Source organism: Pipra filicauda, unplaced genomic scaffold (genome assembly GCF_003945595.2).
Source record: "Pipra filicauda isolate LSUMZ 115617 unplaced genomic scaffold, ASM394559v2 scaffold505_size606005_pilon, whole genome shotgun sequence".
Lineage (NCBI taxonomy): Eukaryota > Metazoa > Chordata > Aves > Passeriformes > Pipridae > Pipra > Pipra filicauda.
This window is the reverse complement of record NW_024104649.1, coordinates 94,169-112,711: the sequence shown is the minus strand read 5'-3', so window position 1 is coordinate 112,711 and position 18,543 is coordinate 94,169. Positions and strand designations below refer to the sequence as shown.

The 18,543-nt window shown below is 38.5% G+C and overlaps 1 protein-coding gene across 1 annotated transcript in view; it reads right to left on the bottom strand.

The window, feature by feature from the left end:
- Window positions 1–18,428, bottom strand: part of FARSB (phenylalanyl-tRNA synthetase subunit beta) — a 34,691-nt gene extending 16,263 nt beyond the window's left edge. The window contains exons 1-15 of the mRNA XM_027751254.2: window positions 18,351–18,428; window positions 17,364–17,419; window positions 16,278–16,432; window positions 15,697–15,769; window positions 15,111–15,226; window positions 14,518–14,668; window positions 13,220–13,328; window positions 10,909–10,979; window positions 9,524–9,585; window positions 9,391–9,442; window positions 7,772–7,833; window positions 7,157–7,364; window positions 6,653–6,733; window positions 4,165–4,257; window positions 2,808–2,925 (exon numbers count right to left, since the gene is read on the bottom strand). Of these exons, the coding sequence (XP_027607055.1) occupies window positions 2,808–2,925; window positions 4,165–4,257; window positions 6,653–6,733; window positions 7,157–7,364; window positions 7,772–7,833; window positions 9,391–9,442; window positions 9,524–9,585; window positions 10,909–10,979; window positions 13,220–13,328; window positions 14,518–14,668; window positions 15,111–15,226; window positions 15,697–15,769; window positions 16,278–16,432; window positions 17,364–17,419; window positions 18,351–18,408 (1,465 nt within the window). The 5' untranslated portion in view covers window positions 18,409–18,428. The remainder of the gene's footprint in view (window positions 1–2,807; window positions 2,926–4,164; window positions 4,258–6,652; window positions 6,734–7,156; window positions 7,365–7,771; window positions 7,834–9,390; window positions 9,443–9,523; window positions 9,586–10,908; window positions 10,980–13,219; window positions 13,329–14,517; window positions 14,669–15,110; window positions 15,227–15,696; window positions 15,770–16,277; window positions 16,433–17,363; window positions 17,420–18,350) is intronic.
- Window positions 18,429–18,543: the final 115 nt, after the last annotated feature.

Here is an 18,543-nt window from a genome sequence, read left to right as displayed (position 1 = left end):
AAAAGAGTACAGAGGAAGATAAAGCAGTGTTGTGTGCTGTTCACTTCCAAACTAGAGATGCTTCAGAAAAATGACCTGGTGATCTGAAAGGAGACACCTGCTCATTTAAACCTGTCTTTTCACCTTCCAAACTATTTTCTACATATAACTAACACTTCCAGACAGTTTGGAAAAATGCTTCAAAATGTGGCAGCAGCTGTACTCACAAATGATGTAAATTGTGCCAAATGTGTGCTACCATAAGCTTGCCAGATTCTCCAAGATCACTAGTCAGAGGTGATTTTTTAATGGATTAATTTCTTTTGTTGTGCTGAAAGGGTATTCTCTGTCAGGCTTGGTGGTAAAAATAATGATTTATGCCCTGAACTAGTGTAACTATCCTACCCAAAGAGACTGTCTGGTGTTACAAGCTAACCACACAAATATTGTGCAACATATTCAAAATCAGCACATTTCCTCCTGCCCTGAGAAGAAAAATTTTTGCTCAGATTTGGTTCCATTTAGTTACATTAAATCTGGCACACATTTTGCTAATTTAATACATCAAACCTTTCCTCCAGATATGTCTGAAGAGAAACATGTTCTGTTCACCTTGGTAAGCACAAGTTCTGTGTAAGAAGGTATTTTATTAAAAACCAGTGTGTTTAAAAGAGACTGGTTCATTCACACGTGAATGACTACAAGATGCCATTTCAAATACAGTTAATGTCAGTACTCTTTTGACCCATACTTTTGAAATTATTAATTGGAAATTCTGCATGCCAAAATCATGAAATAATAAAATTAAATTACTCAGTCTGATGACATAAGCCTTGTGAAGGAAATCTCATTCCATATGTGAGAGGACAACCCCATATTTCTCAGTGTTTGCAGAGTTACCTTTCTTCCCACCCCCCCTTTCAAACTGTTTATTAGGCCAAGTTTAATTTTGGAAGTAAATTTGGGAAAGACAGTAGTAATTATTTTAAACACAACCTTAAAACCAATCAGACACTGCTCAGAGTCTGTAAGTGCTCAGTCCATGAGAGGGCTGCCCACGAGCACAAAGCTGCTGCCTCAAAAGTCTTTTATCTGTTGCAATGGTTCCCATCAAAATGAAGCACACCACAAAATCAGTCTTCATAGAACTGTTAAACAGCCATCCACATAAATGAAACCCTTCAAGAGCTACACTTGACACACACGAAATAAAAGTAACAATTTAACCTGCAAATGTTACAATGCCAGAGTAAATGTTCTCCTTAGTCCAAGATAAACAGCCCCACTCTTGGTCCTGGAGAATGCTGATGCTATTCTGCCATCTGTACCACGTTTTTTGCATTGTAGCTAACTGCATGCCCAACGAGGAATGAGCTGCACCACCAAACTGTCTGTATTTAATAAAAAAAAGTCGATATGGCTTACTAAAACTGCTTATTTTGCTTGGCAAAGCTCCTTTTTTTTCCTTAAAAAAAAAAAAAAAGCTAATCTACAAATTAAATTCATCACCAAAGCAATTTACTTGCCATTTTGTTTATGCCTTATATAAACCTTTGTTTTGCAGATTCCAGATACTTTAAACACAACCACTAAAATCCGAAACCTGATAATGAAACAACAGAACCATTTCTACTGCTGAATTTAAAGTAATGTCAGCCTTTTTCACTGAGAGGCAAAACTCCATTCAGACTTGTAACTCTTCCCAAAAGCTGTAGCTTGTGCCCTCCTTTTCCCTCAATATACCATAAAAAAAGAAATTAATCAGTAAAATTTTTAACACTTAAAAATCTATTTTTACACTTCATTTTCCTGTGATACATTTTTCCACACAAAGGCAATTTGAAATTTTGATCATGTACAGTGAAATCAGTGCAAAGAGGCCCAAACGACAGGGCAGCCACACTTTCTTAGCATAGTTGGATGAAGTGGAAAGATAAGGAAAATATTTTTATTGATGAGAGGGGAAGTTATGTACTGTGGAGCTTTTCTATTTATTGATACAGTTTTATACAGACTTGCTCCACTCTCTACCCCGTATCTCTGCTACCAATCTCATTCTTCATATCTGTTGTCAGATTCCCAGAAGATAATTTTGGAAAACAAATACAAGCAATCCTGTTTAAAGATGATGGAAAAGGGATTCATGTTGAGACACATTGACCCCAAAATTTTCCTCTGAATCACTGCCCTCCAGGACAGAATCTGTCTGCAAATACAACCTGCTATTCCCAGGCTCAAGACATTCTGCTCTACAGCTGGCAGAGTGCTGCACATCTGCAGAGGTTCAGGGCTCTAGGACTGTAACAGCAGCATGGCTTCAGTATTTACTACTTTACATCATTTGTGCCACTTGAAAACATTACCAGCAGGTAGCTTCTGAGTTACATCTCTGATAAGAATATCAATTACATACCTGATGAGAATCCAAAGGAGCCCTAGATTAAGAGCAAGTAAAAATAGGTGCATCAACACAAGCATTTTAGAGCAGGTTCTTGCTTGGTGCAAAATTGCCTTGTGTTTACCCTTGCAGTTTTTCTGTTTTCTTGACAGATTTTAAGTGATATTTAGATACCTATAAATTTACAATCTACCTAACTTGTACTTTTGAGAGAACATCTAAAATGAACCATGTTTCTAGCCACTCTAAAATCCAGCCTGGTCCACCAAGCTCTCTTGTCCTGTGCACATAAATAAAACCCCCAATGTAGTACATAATAACTATTATTATTGAAATCACTACTTTTAAGGAAATACAGATTTACTTACTATTGCCTTTTGGTATGCAGGCATATTTCCACTATCAAAGATTCTGAGGAACTTTCTCTTACCTGTATTAGGATCTTTTACTACGATGTCAGAAATCTCAAAGAGTTTCAGAGGCAATGGCATCTTTCTGTTGGCAGCAATAGTTTTCAGCAGCCCAGGAAGGAGGGTTGTACGTGCCACCTGCAGGACAAACATGATGCTGCAAGTCAAATACCTTCCAAAATAGCTCTTGTTCGTTTTCTTCACTTTCTTTTTTTTTCTCATTTGTAACAAGAGTTTAAAAGTAGTCAGGTGCAAATACTGCACTTATCTCTTATGTTTAAGAATCTTTGATTTAGAATGACTGAACATGAAAATGTACATTCTCTGCATGTTCTTTACACTGCATTTTCTCAAAGAGCTTATATGTGACCTTAAGAACAGGTACCATTTTACAGGTGCTTGAGCTGGAGTGCAGGGTAGAAAAATAACACATAAAGTGCAAAAAATTCCCAGAAATTTACTCTCACCTATGCAAAAGGCAAATCCTAAGTGTTATTTTGGAAATATTAAGTGCAATCAAAACTACTATCTTTATACCTCCTGATACCAATCAGTGATATAGGAATACACTAAGTAACAGAAATGGATATATTCAGTGTGGCAGGGACAACCTGAAATCCATGGAAAAAGTATGCAAAGAACCAACCAAGAGACAGTCATACCTGTGAATTTATCTGTAGGAACAGTAACATTTCCTGTGTTCTCCATTCAAATAGTTCCTTAGAAGTGCAGCTTTTTCATTTTTACTTGTCAAACCAGAAGAGTCTAATTCAGTAAATCTAACAGAAGAGGGATGGGAGTGACTGTCTGCTCCTCAACTCCAGGTCAAGTTACCATGTGCTCAGCCACAGTCACTTATCCTTGGTCTGCAGCATTTCTGCCTATTTATCCTACTTTTCATAACCAATGAGGAGTTCTAGCTGCACACTCAGTTGGAGTGTGCAACCCCAACACAGCAGTAAAAATGGTTAATAATTAAAAAAATACCCAAATGTTTCCTGTCCAGAGCTGAGGAAGTTTAGGGATTGCCAGGTGTGATAGTTCCTTTTATGTTGAATAGTTTTTTCTAAATGCAGGAGTTGATCAACCATCTGGAATTTTCTGCAGTTAGACTGCTCAGTTTTGCCATATTCTGTACACAGAGCATGGTATTTTACTTTACTGAAAAGCTAATAGTATTTTGCACCAGAAAAGGTGTTTCTCAGTGAAGGAGTAACAGAAGATGGCTGCTAGCAAGTTCAGCACGTAAATAAACACAACCTCTTTAATGCAGGAAAAGTAGCTCTAGTTTATAAATTTTACTTTCTGTTGGTTCCTTTCTCTCCTCTTTAAATATAGAATCTGTGACAATACTGCTCCCCATGTCCGTGACCTCACCTGAAATTCCGCGGTTTTGGGGTTTGCTATGCGCACGGCGTTTGTTGCAGACATATCCATGCCAAGTTTATCTGCTATATCTTCTTGAGAACACTGAAAACGAGACAAAACCCCACCAAGGTCAAGTGGTTAAAACAGACAGCAAGCCAGTGATGGAATTTGATATCAAGAATGAACAGTGCAATTGTAGCACTGGCTCTGAAGCCCCATAATATATATGCTCTCATGTGCAACAACCACTCGTAATAAAAATTAAGCCCTGGTCCTAAGATTAAGTAGGCAAACTGGTTAATTTACAAATGTTAAATACTAAGCAATCTTTTAAATTTTTTAAAAACAAAGTGTTTATTTCAGCTTCTGTCATGGATTGTTGTCATCTGTTTTAAAAACAGAGGCTCAGATTGTGCCCCCTGACTTGCAGTGGGTGAAGTATTTTATTTTATTCTGAAAATAACACTTGTAAAGGGACTGTACCTGAGCTTTCTCGTGAGAACAATCCTTTGGGGGAAACTTGGAGCAAGTAGAGTACTGTCTATGAAAAACAGGTCCTATGGCCAAGACTTCAATCTTCAGAGCTGCATAGGACTCTTGTAGTTTGTTCTTTTCAATTTTTTGAGTTGGAGTGTTTTTAATGCCCTTATTCTAGAGTGTATTTTCATGCTGGTCAGTAAAACAATACGCATTCACTTTATCAGGCTCAGACACTGTCTGTGCACATACAGCAATAGATGCTACTGATAAGATCCACACTTCAGATTTCCAGAATTTACAGCTTTATTAATGTATTAAAGAAACCAATAGCAGACTAGGCATGTAATTGAGGATTTGCTTGTATACTGCAGTCTCCCAGAAGTGCTCCCTTTGCACTGGCAGCACTCTGAAAAGTGTGTTGATAGACCAAATGTGAGAAAAATGAGCAGATGATACCATCTGAAAAAATGGATGACTGAATACCAAAAATCCCCAAGCAACACAAAGAATGCTGAACTCAGGAGGAGAAAACTGTGTTAAACAGTTTTCAGATGTGTATCTAAACTACAGCATGTTACTGTGATTTAACCAAATGCATTCTGGCTAAATTGGAGCTTCTCACAGAAGGCAATGTTATTGTGTACAAGTATAATTTATCTAACCAAAGGAACAGATTGAGTGCATAAATACATAAGCACTGTTTATCATATAACACTGGGCTACAGAATGTTATAGCATAAATTATAGTTATCGTAGTCATGGGCCTCACACTGGTGTTTTAATAGTGTTGGTGACACAGCAGACTGTGGGTTTCATCCTGCCACAGCAGAAATACAAATATGTAATGTGATAACATGATATACTGCATGACCTTCAAAAATTCTGCTGTTGCAGTTCATAAAAGGTTTTCAGTTGTAGCGATATAATACATTAAATGTTTTAAACATATTACCTATTCAATGCTGAAAAAAAATTAACTATATTTATTAATGAATAAGAAAAACTATAAAAGCTTGACCATGTAATATGTCAGGTTTCCCCAACACAGTACTACCACAGGTCTGAATACCAGCACTGCAGGAAGTAATAATAGTTATTGTTCTGGTTACTTAAATGAGTTAATAACAAATATTAAAACTGGAATATATTTTTTAGAATTGGGCCAAATTTTGCTTTTGAAGCTCTGTGAAATCTGAAGGTGTTAAAATTTTATTTAATACATTCAAATTACCAAATTTGGTTGCAGTACCTGAATTTTTCAAATACTGGAAGTGTTTTAGGAGCCTGCACTGGTGCATCTTGCTGTTGCAGAGTCCTAATTCTTGGTCAAAGACTACTGGCATGGCTTGTAGCCAATAATATGAATAATATCTACAACCAGTGCTAACAATACCTGTATTTTTATTTGTTCTTTCATCCAGAAACCCCCCCTCTATCTGTGGTGAAATTTACAGGGGATTTTGTGTCCCTTTAGTGTGCATTGTAACTTTTTAAAGGGTATTCTTAAAATAAGAATAAAAATTTGCTGACTGAATAATTATATACCAGCTTGGTATCTATTGCAAGGAATCAGGGGCCAGTAACAATAGTGGAGAGAAATACAGAAACAGGATAATCCATAAACTGTAGTAGTATCCACCAGAATGTATAAATGTTTGTTTTCCAGATTATAGAACTGTGATGAATTTCACTGGTGACCAAAGTCTCAAGAGAGACTTGCTGCCTTACAATTTCATCCTGTCAAGTTAAACTCAAACTAGTACTAGCAGCTATTTTCCCCTCTATACTTAAAACTCCATGCCACATTAACAGTGATTCATTCAATTTCTCTGACCTACAAACTCACAAAATATATTATACTATAAATCCAAAGCACTAGTAAACAATCAGCTGCCAAAACAGTACTGGATCATACTGGTACATTTATACAACATATCTTCACACCGTCCTCTGCAGTTCTGACTGCACTGCTGTTCCAACATGCAACTGAGACAAGTATGAAATCAATGTAATATACCAGGGCAAAAGTGAGTGCTTCAGTGAATCCAGCAGCTGCCAGGTCCAGTCTCAGAAGTTCTGAGAGCTTATTCAGAGGGAGCTAAAATGAAACAAAACAGTTTTCAGCTTCCATCTAAAAGCATTTTGCTATTTTTCCCCGAGGTGATTCTGCCTGTTACATGATGGTGAATTCACTAGGGAAGGACTATGCTTGTGTGCTTAAAATTTTAGAAAGCATCAGCCAGCTGCCTATAGGCTTGCCTGAGGAAATGAATCTCCCAGTTAGAGATTTAATACAGGCTCCCTACTTAAGCCCTGTCTTTTTTCAAGTATCAGCAACCACTGGTCTTGGACTTATTCAAATCAGCGGGGCATCTGTTTTGTATCCCATCCATGGTAAATACTTCTCAAGGCAAAGCATGTCAAAATATTTAATTCCTAGGTTCTGTTTTCCCCAAAGCCCTTCTGGCATGCACCAGTCATTTACTGACAACAGAGCGTTCATTTGAAGGGGCAATCTTACTTGATTAGCTATGGTGTACGTTTTCGGAATAACCATCTGAATGTTGTTATAACCATAAGCTATTGCTGCATCTTCTATGATATCACATGCATGGATAATGTCTGCCCTGGTAGGAGGGATTTCAACCTCTAGATGGTTCCCATTCCCTATGACGTGCGACTTCAAACACATCCTGGTCAGCAGCTTTGCAAGGCTTGATGGAGTTTCACTGAAACAAAACAAGAGAGTAGTAATTTAGGGATTTTGCACTATATTGACCGGCTTTTTAAAGTAATCAATGTTTCTGCTGCATTGCCTTATGTCCTAAAGAATCTCCAAATGTTTTATGGACTACACATAGACTTAGCATTCAATCAGAACCAGCTCAGATTCTGACTCTTGAGATGGTCATTTTTCTTTACTTCATAACAGTTGTGTGGGACCATAAAAATCATTCCCTTTTGTTAAGAACAGGGGATAAAGTCTTACATTACAGGGTGATTCAAATTACCCCTGAATTTTTGATAAACTAAAAAAGTCACATAATCTAAACATTTTTAAAACAATGAAATAATCAGTATCTTCTAGTACCTTTTTCATGATCAATGGAAACTGTTTTCATTTGCAATAACACACCTGATTCCTATTTTCTTGTTAATGACTTCGGGTTTCACCTTCTCTTTTCGATAAGCCAGTTCCTAAAAAGAGAAAGCTTTTAAGCATACACAGTGCCTGCCATTTCCACCTAAGAGGATTCAATGCTGACATCTTAGTAATCCAGTTTCTAACTGCCAGATTAAAATGACATCCACAGAAGAAAATGTGGAGTATTGGGCTAAACCTAGCATTTTAAAGGTAACAGGAATCTTGAAAACATACTATAGTATGTGATGCAAAAGCTGGTCTTGGTTAAGCTAGAAGGTTGAACGCAGCATGAAATCCTTGTTATTGAAACTTCTGATAATTTCTGACCTATGCAAGTAACAGAGTCACTGAAAGTTTCTGGTCACCAGTTCATCCTAAGCCAAAGCCCTAAAGCACTGAATGCATGAGATCTCATAGTCTAGTACAGATCAAGTGACTTTTAGGACGAAAAGGAATGAATATTTTCTATTTCCGTATTAGCAAAAAATATCTACGAGTATCTTACTTAGCAAGTTTGCACCATTTAGAAAGTTATTTTGTATGTATTTACGTATTTTGTGTGTTTCTAAACTTCTTGATATACACGTCCTTAAAAACCATAGCATCCAAAGCTTTGGGGATTTTTTTTGCTGTTTTATCTAGAGAAGCTACTTTGGTGACTGCAGAGATTTCTGTTTTGTTGGATATCTCTTCAGGATTCAAGGTCTTTCCTCTGTTGATTAAAGCTGACATTACAAAAAAGAAAAAGCTAAAATACCACTAGAAATCCTCTCAACAAAAATAACTTTCCCTCTAAACAGTTTGTACTTGCTTGATATATCTGATTTTAGGAACTCAACCAGATCTGTCTTCGGTTACTTTCAGGAAACATGGGGAATTGCTTTCTTTATACTTATTAAGAGAACAAAAATGTAAGACTCTATTACTGCAAAGAGGTCTGTCTGTCTGGGACTCTGAATGCAGGCAACCTGCACTTGAAGTCAACATCCTGCCTTACAGACCTTTATATAGTTGGTGTCTATGAAGTGAAAGACTGAAAAATGCAGTGTTACAAGGTTATTTTAACTGAAGGGCATTAGAGCTTCCCGATCTGATAAGTAAATTATGCTGAGGCTGATTTCAGCTGTCCATGGGCTTAAGGCTGAAGAACCTCTTCCTGCATTAATTTTTCCTGATTTGGAATACATAGGTTTTAAAGGCTTTAGACATAGATTATGACCTTTGGTTGCAGTTTTTATTTTTTCCTGAAAAAGTTCCTATCACATGCATTCTAAAACATAATAGTAGTTATCACTTGTAACTTTAAACCCTACTCTTTTTTCTGGAGTACTAAGCTATGTCAAGTGAGTCTGTTATCTTTAGCCTTATCATAAATTAATGGAGCTACATAATGAGTTTCCTAGATAAGAGGAAGTGAGTTATTTTCTATGGGGTTAGAGAAGGCTCTGACTCACTAACACACAGATAGTGCCAAGCTGAGTTTTTACTGCACCTCAGAACCAGCATATGCTGCCACTGCACAAAACAACCCCCAGTGTCACTCTTACCAAACTCTGTGTAAATAAAATCCTTTCCCTAAGGACACAGAGATATCATAATGCAATGCTTACCGGATAGATGTGGGTCTTCCCATTGGGATAAACTACTTCTGCTGCTTCAACACTGAGAGAGACAAAAAAATGGAAGTAAAAATGTTTTTAACACATGGCCCAAATGTCTCTCCAACTGGAGATTTATACTCACGTGAATGGCTTCTCACAATATTCACTAAACATCGTGACTATAATATCAAGAACAATTTTTGCCTACAAAATAAAGAAAATAATCCCACTGAAATCTCTCATCTCCTTGTGTTGAAGTAGACAAAATATCTCAACAAAAAATGGGAGGGGAAATCTTGTGTTACACTCTTTTCATTCTATTCTAATAACTTAACCAAAATCCTAGCAGTAGAAAACTAGATTCAATTTTAATGGATGTTTTTCTTCTGACGCAAAGACGTTTGTGCAAAAACTTGAAATCTTTGGTTTTCGAGGTTCTGAAATACTGGTTTATCTTTTATTAATTCTGTTCTGAAGATACACAGGGTCTTGATGACCATTTGGAGCTGAGTCTTCCTAACCTTCAGTCTAATTAGTCATTTCATTGAAGTTCAAGTGAGAATGTAGAGGCTGAAGGACTGTGAATTGCTTAGTAATACATTATCAAATAACCTTGTCTGCAAATTTTTTTGTTTTACAGTTAATATTTTAAGAGATCAGTATAGCAGAACATAATCATGAGATTCAGATGAACTTCTCCACCCACAAAGGGGGTTTTTTTGATGCCTGACAGTATAATTTCCTTCATGCAAACAGAATAGCATTATTTTTATTTTTACTGTCAAGGCAAGCAGTAGCAAGAAGCAGTTATTTATTAGTTTGCTTAGAAGCCACTCTCAATGTGCAGATTTATTTGTGCTGTTAACATATAATTGTGTAGTAGGGTAAGTTAAAAGCAGTTTTGCTCTTAAGGATCAAGTTACACACTTTGGGGAGACTCTCAATGAATGCACAACCTATATTCAAGAATAGGCAATCATAATTGCTAGGCTTTCATGCTTCAGCTTTGAGTTACAGAATTTGCATATGGAAAGACTTGAATCTGGCAACTATTTGCACAACATCCCTGCTTGAAAAAGATAACTATGAAGAAAAATTGCTGCCTTCCTTCCCTCAGCCCAAATTTTCAGTAGGAGACAAAATGATTATTTACAAAGAGTATTCTGCCAAAACAGGCAGTCTTAGTGAATTTTACTCTTTTCAGAGTCTTTCAGATTTAGAAAAAGTGATGAACTCAACAAGAACAAACAGTTCCTAATTTACTTAAATTACTTTCTTATACAAGCTGAACACTTACTGTCCACGTAAAGATACAGGAAAATTAAAACTCAGTGAAAACAGAACGCTGTCTATTGAGCAAGCCTAAAACTGTGTCTAGGGAATTCCACAGTCCTACAGCTTCTGAATTGGAATGTTGGCTCCATGAAGTAAATGCCTGGTTATTGTAGGTCTTTGTATTGGAGCCCTATCACCCATAGGGAAAACAATAATCTTAATACACATCAAAAGCAGGAAAGATTAATTTACCTTTGTAATATCTGTGCCTGTACATTCAATAAACACATTTCTGGTGTTCAGGCTTATTTTTGTATGATCTCCTAAAAGATGTGAAGACAAAACCATGTTAAGAATATTACATTTATTGCAATAACACTGATACTGACTCATTTTGTGATTCAGAAAGATCACTATCATCTTCTGCAGCTTAAAAAAGCCACTGTCTACTGCACCAACATTCACAACTGTTGGCAGAATAGCAGCTCTTTTTAATTTATGAATCAAAGAAAGGAAAAAGACAAGACCAGACACACTGACTGGGCCATGACTTTCACTAAAGGACACATGAATCTACAGGCACCTCAGTACCCAGCTGAAAAAGCCAACTAGCAGGACAGTGGCCATCTGCTGTTAGCACAGGGGTTCTGCACTGCCACAGCATCCCATCATCCCTGGATTTAGTCTCACATTCGCATCAGATGTGTGAAGTGCATAATTTCCTCAGGCAGGAATAAATGAAATGGTTTTTAAAAAGTGCTTTAGACTAATGGCTATCAATAGCTAATTTTGTGAATAATCAAGATCCCTAGACACTGTCTGCTGACACACTATAGGTTGCTCTACATTAGTGATTTATGTCCTAGTATGGATTCCTTCTAGGCATGAATTTGCTTTGTCTGTCCTGGGAGCCATGAGGTGTGCACTAAAGCACAGCCCTGATGCACTCAAAACTGTTTCTTGTCTGGAAGAAGCACCTAAAGTGTCTCTCTTGCAAACTGGATGCAAACTCCCCCAGTAGCTGGTTCACCAGTGGGGTTGTTAGTAAGCCACACGCAATCCTGGTACTGCCTGTTAGGTACAGATGGGTGTTGCACACCTTGAGTGAATTCCATTGCTGGTAACCATGCACCATGGGCATACAGAGTCCTAGAATTGTATGGGATCATGCCAAATCCAACCCCCTTTTCCTTCTTGCCTTTCACTGCACCATTAGCTAAAGCAGATGCACCCCACTGGAGGCAAAGGGAAGCACTTGGATACACATGGGCATTCCTGCTTCCTCTGACCCTGAGCAAGTCATTCAGCTTTTCTGTTTTAGTTTCCTATCTGAGAAACTAAGTCACAGCTAGACTGAAAGTTTGGTGCACTGAAGATCCCAGGACTGAGGGATCTTGTATTCCCCTTAATACTGTGCTGCATCTCTTTGTGGATGGAATGTATTCAGCATTTCTGGACCCACTTGAAAGCAAACATAACCCTTCACTTCAGTGCTTGTAGATAACCCAAACAACCAATAGTGATGTTGACACTGCATTTAAAAAGTACCTTTAACCTGGAAGCCTCTCTCAGATACTGTTCAACATTTTTAATTGATAAAATATAAACAATATGTAACACTTATATATGGAAAACACCCAAACTGGAACGAGCCCAACAAAGAAGGATCAGAAACAGTGGTTGACTCGGCTTCAGTTCACAGCAGGTGTTCTTACCAGTCCCTGTCAGAGAGTTTGTGCTGCTTTTTAAGAAGATTTGGGTTAGCTGGATAAGGTCAATTAGGAAAAATACATCCAAAGAGATTATCACTGCAGATTTATTGGTCAGTGTAGGGAAAGTTACTGATTCTTGACCTGTATTTCAGTATATATAGGTATATACAGATATAGACATACTGAAATATCTTTCTTAAAGGAGTAATTAATTCTTGTCATGACATTAAATGGCTTCAGTAAGTGTGGGTCTCAAAAATCACCCACTTCTTTTGCCTTCAGAGGAACCCATGTTTAGAAACAATGCAAAAAAAGTCGAGACCAATTTATTATTTTTAAGCCATCAAAGTCTCCTGAAATCACTTGTGAGATAGCAATAGGTATCCATAAAAACTAGTTCACACTGCTGATAAATACACTGATCTTATGGCAGAGGTGAAACGTTCTCTGCTGTGACCACATAAAATGGAGTACAAAGTTACAGTTACCAGTTCACAAAATAATTTACTGCATGCTCCTTTTAGCTAAACAAATGCCTTCCTAACAAAGATTCCTGTCACAAGGAACTTTATTGAGTTGTAGAAGGGTGTGAGAAGCTAAATGCAGAGGTTTGCAGTTGGACTTTTACATCCTCTTGATGAGGACCAGAAGAAGGAACAGTAGCAGCCTAGGGAGGGAGCAAAAGGTTTGGCTGCAATTAAATTGAAAGAAGAAAAGAAGATTATATGAAACCGTAAGTGAAACAATGTTAAGAAAGCACAATAATCCCTGTTACACATCAGTGTTTCTGTCAGACACAAACACACAGAGAACAGCAGTGACAGCACAAGCCAGTCACAAATTAATCTTACCATTGATGATGGGTGGCATGGACAGAACGACACCGTTGCTGTCATAAATGACAGGATAACGTGGCTTGTTCTCAATTAGGGGCAAATAGTGCCGAAGGTGGCTGTCATTCTGGAGAAACAAAGCACAATCTAAATGTCACTTCAGCTCACACGTGAACCTCCATAGTGCCACAAGCCTTTACTGAGGGGAATTTTGAAAGGAGGAAGGATTGGTCTTAGAGCTACATACTTTAGTAGCAAAGGCTGTTTGCTCTCAGCAGCAGGAGAAATTTGAAATGAGAGAACTGGATTTTTGGTTTTTTTCAGAAGTGTTAGAAATTATTACTTTCAGGATTCTCTCAAACAAGCATAGGCCATGCTGTCCAGAGGATGCCCCTGTTCACCACAGCAGACATTTCACTGCCAAACATCCTTAGTTTATAGGAACTGTCCTTAAAAGTGATAAAAATTAGCACTGTAATTCTCTTAATTATAAGTTGCTGCACACTGGCACACTTGAATTTGATTCAGAATTTACATTTATTTCAATGACATAAGTATATGCCGTGCCAAAAACATAATTTCCTTTCATTCTCTCTGATAACCCTTGTTTCCTAGCTCTTACTCAATCTTCAGTCAGAGATATTTGAGGATTTGTCTCTACGGCCAGTACACGTGCTCCAGCACAGCTGTATATTGTAACAATAGCGATAATAAGTATTATGTTGAAATGCTGGCACTAAAAGTGGACACACAGACATCATAAGTTAGCCCTGACAGAATCTTTTCCTAGCATTTACCTGGTTTCATCAGGATGCTGGGCCAAGAGCAGTGCCAGAGCTAACTTGAGCCTTTCACACAGCTATGCTTGCCTGATATGCAGTTGGGTAAACAATCCAACATCTTCCACAAATAAATTGGCCAAATGAAAGTAACATTAAAAAATAATATTTACCCTGAACTTTTCCCAGCTTTTTACACTGTGTATTTTACCAGTGTAGACAGATAAATACAGAACTCTTTTACAGTATTACTAAGAGCATCATAAAAAGCAGCCTTTGTGTTGACAAATCAGAGGGTTACTATCAAACCCACTATTCTTAGAGCCACAGAACACCACGATGTATCCCTCATGGACAATAAAGTATTACCATGCATTTCTCATGAATAAACGTGGACTCTTCACTGTCTGTGAAGCTACAGAAAATAACTGTTTTATTTGTAAGAACAACTCTCAGTAACAAGTATATTAGAGATGTTAAGCCTTGGAAATTTATCTTCCTGCATTTAGTGCAACAAGCCTGAAAAATCTCACTTACCCTATATAGATCCATAATTTGTGAGGCTGTGTACTCCTGAGATTGATTCAAGGGCTTGAATTTAATTTCTGAAGGTGGTTTGGCTGTAAAAGTAAATGGACCAGAGATGGTGTCCAAGTCATGGGTACCTATTGCTACTAATGCTCTTTTCCTACAAAGAAAAAGAAAACAAAATAATATTTTTACTAATAATACTTGGAGTTTCTTAGAAATAGTATCTCATGATGCTCTACACTTCTATGCATTCACAGAACTTACTGAAAAAGTAGAATGAGATAATTTTGAGAAGCCCAGAAATTATTTCACAAATCACATTTTATCAAATGTTAACAACACAACAGTCAAGGTAAATCCAGTGGGAATGTTGTAAAATGCTTGTCTCAACTGTTGTATGAGCTGCAACAGCTATTTTTGTTGAACATTATTGATAGAGGGCAGAAACAGGCAAAGAAATGAGAAGGATAAAGACAGCTGCTATAGAAGATATCTCTGGGTGTAACCATAATGCCTCTCAGCAATAGGATCTGCAGTCTTAACATGTGATAAAATCATACACATAGACACTATATAGTACTTTAAGTTTAAGCACTAACCTGCAAATATTTTGGTGTAGCTTTTCCTGGAGGTCAATGAAACTCTCATAACGTTCCTTGGTAAAAGTTATATTACGGAGGACGGCAGCTACAGCGTGAGGACGGATTTGGACAGTCTGCAGTTTACAGCAGCAACATGTAAATTTCAAGTACACAGAAAATACAAAATTCCAACTGATTAAATGTGCACTCTTCTTCATAAAATCCCCTTTTGTAAAGTAGGAAAATTCAGGGAAAGACATTTGAATCCCAAAGGGGAAAAAAACTAAATAAACCCAATCCAGGTCAGTAGAGACCAGGAGGTTTGCAATATACTGTGTAATGGCCCAGAAGGTCAATGGAATTGAGCACCTGAAACTTTGATTTGATCTGCTATTAGGTTCACCCAAAATAATTTGTCTGTTGTTCCTCCCCATCCACTTCACTAAAAATTAATCGCAATGAGTAGAGATATTTTAATTTCCTTAGCTCTTGTTCTGCAAATAAGATTTCCAGTCTCACTGCTCTTACAAAATTGGCACTGATACAGATCTTGCTGCTTCAGCACCTCTCAATACATTTACAAAGGTGCAGTAAACACTTTTACCTGTTCAGTGATAATCAGCTTCTGACCTTCACCCTCAGCTGGTATTATCTTTTCATATCTAGGGACATTTATCCTAAAATAAAACCAGAAGTAAGTTTGTAAGTGAAAAAAAAAAAGCTCCCCAAGGGCAGGAAACTTTAGAAATGTAGCAGCAATGATATGTACAAAACTTCCTTGGTAATGTTTCTTGACATGTAATTAGCTAACTGTTCAAAACTTCTTTTCTATGGGATGGTAAAAAGATTACTGAGCTAGAAAGGAAGGACTCAAGAAGATAAAGTGGAATAAATTCTTTGTTTTGGTATTTATTACAAAGGATCATAAGGAAGTTTTGCTGCAGGAGTTCTTTACAGAGGATAAGTCTCAATGGAACAGCAGCTGAAAAATTTTTAGAACAGATCCAAAACCCAGTTAACAGTGTAGTCTTTTTAAGTTGTACAGTAGATCCTGTCCGGAAGAACATCTGGTGAATCTCATCATATTCATAATCCAAGCAAGTAGAAAGTTCATTTACTGATCAGAAATGGACTTGTATGTCAACAAATAACCAACCATACAAAAATCTCACAACTCTGCCTTACCTTTCTTTAAAGACCTGCAGTCCTCGGACCAGCCCTTCCAGGCAAAGAAGATCATAACGGTTGGCAGGAACATCAATTTTGTAGAGAACGACATCAGATGCACCCTTTGCCTTTTCTTCGCCTTTTTCTTTACTTATAATGTCTTTCTCAGATGTCTGAAATTAAGAAAAACGTGTTTTGAACCTGAAATAACTTATCACTGACAGGAATGTGACAGTGATATAACACAGAAAGAAAAGACTGTATTAATTAGAAGTTTAACAGTGTAATTTGGATTTATACAACAAGTGGACACACCAAATATGAGAAGCTACATACCATCTTTCTCAGACTAAGAGACTATTTTAAAAATAGAAATTTTAGAAGCAAGAGTCTCCAGGCTGTCAGATCCCAGCAGATAACTGAGACATTTTTGGCAATAGATCGGCAAATGACTTGTTATAATCAAACCTATTCTGAAATAAAGCATAACACATGATGTTCAGATGTCTTTTGACATATGTCATTAAAAGATCAATAACTTAAAATTAAAAATCAAAACCAAAATAGGTCTACTTGAAAAAGATTTACTTGAAAAAGATTTACATGTATACATTTATCAGGGCTAGCAAATTTTCACAAGTACAGAATCTAAATCAAAACTTTAAATATGAATTAATTACAACTTAGGTAACAATGTACAGGACAAATATACTTTTTGTGGATATTGCACAAAAGAATGCATACAAAACAAAGCCAAACAAATCTTGTAAAATAGAATCAATATATGGTCTGTGGCCATATTTATGCTGCTAAATAAAATGGGGCCAGAGACTGAAGAATAAGTGTCACAGAGTGCTGACCTCCAGAATGTCCAGCAATATGCCACCTTGGAGTCTCTTGCTTCCAAGGCAATAATTTTTGTATACCAGGGGATTTTTTTCAGATTCAAAACACCACTGTTAATATAACATTGCATTACAATATCCATTACAATACTGTACCACAGGATACACTGGAAATAATGCAGTAAAAACTCTTACCAAATGTAAACACTGTCAACACACTACCTCTACCAAAAAAGCAACAAATAAAAACATTACTTACAATTTCATCGAGCTCCAAACCAAACTCAAAGCAAAGCTCATCAAATTCTTCATCCGCTGTGAAGGAAGGTGAACTTTGGTTAATAAGCAGATCTCAGACTTAATTTTTTTGTGTGTTTGTTTTCAATGTTTTCAAACAAGGTAACGAATGATATTTTGAAAAAAAAAAAGGGTAGTAGTAATTTAAAGAATTTTGCTTGTATTTGCATCTGAGTGGCAGCTTCTTTAGTATACGTACATTTAGTGACATGGTATTCTTACAGTCACAGCAAGGGCTTCTGAGCCTTGGAGCTTAGCTCCTCAGACAAGCTTGTCAGAGCAATGAAAACAGGAGGGAATAATTGGGCAGCTTCTGCCAACTGCTCCTGCCAACTGCTCCTGTCAGCTTGTTATACAGAGGTTGCATCAACTGCGTCGTAGCATGTAACACAGCCCTGATCTGGCCACGGAGATTTGTCTGAAGAGCCACAGCCCCTGCGTGTATGGCCCTGAACGCTCCTTCAGCCCAAGAGTCACGTTTCTAAAGAGCCGGGAAAAGAGAACTGAATAAAACCACGGTATTCACCCCTTGCTTTGACCACTCCCGCCTCTTCTCTCTCCTTTTTGATTTAACCAGTTCCTAAAACAGCCAGTGAAACTCCCAGACAGAACCCGCGATCTGGAAGCGCCTGGTTCTGATTCCCCAAGAGATCTGGGCTCAAACAGCGCCCATGTGGGCCAGGCCGTGCCTGGCGTGCCGGTGGTGCCGAGGAGCAGCCAGGTGGGCTCGGGGGCACCCGTGATGCGCCAGCACAGCCCGGGCTCCCCCGGGGGGTCCCAGCTCAGCCCCCGGACACGGGACACACCACGCGGAGGGCGAGGCCGGCGGGGCTGTGCCCACCCAGGGGCTCGCCGGTCCGGGCCAATCGCAGCCCGGCGGCCGCGGGGCCGGGCCGGGGGATCTCGGGACGCAGCCCCGCGGCGCGGCCGGGGTTCCCGGGACACTCACTGTAGGTCCTGCCCAGCGCCTGGAACAGCAGCTCCCGCTTCACGCTCACGGTCGGCATGGCGGCCGCTCGCACCGCGCCTGCGCTGCCCGCGCGCCAGGCCCCGCCGCGCTGCCCGCGGTTCGCCCGCCGGCCCCCGCGGCCCCGGGGCGGACACGGCGCGGACACCGAGGGGACGCGGCGCGGACGGGCGGC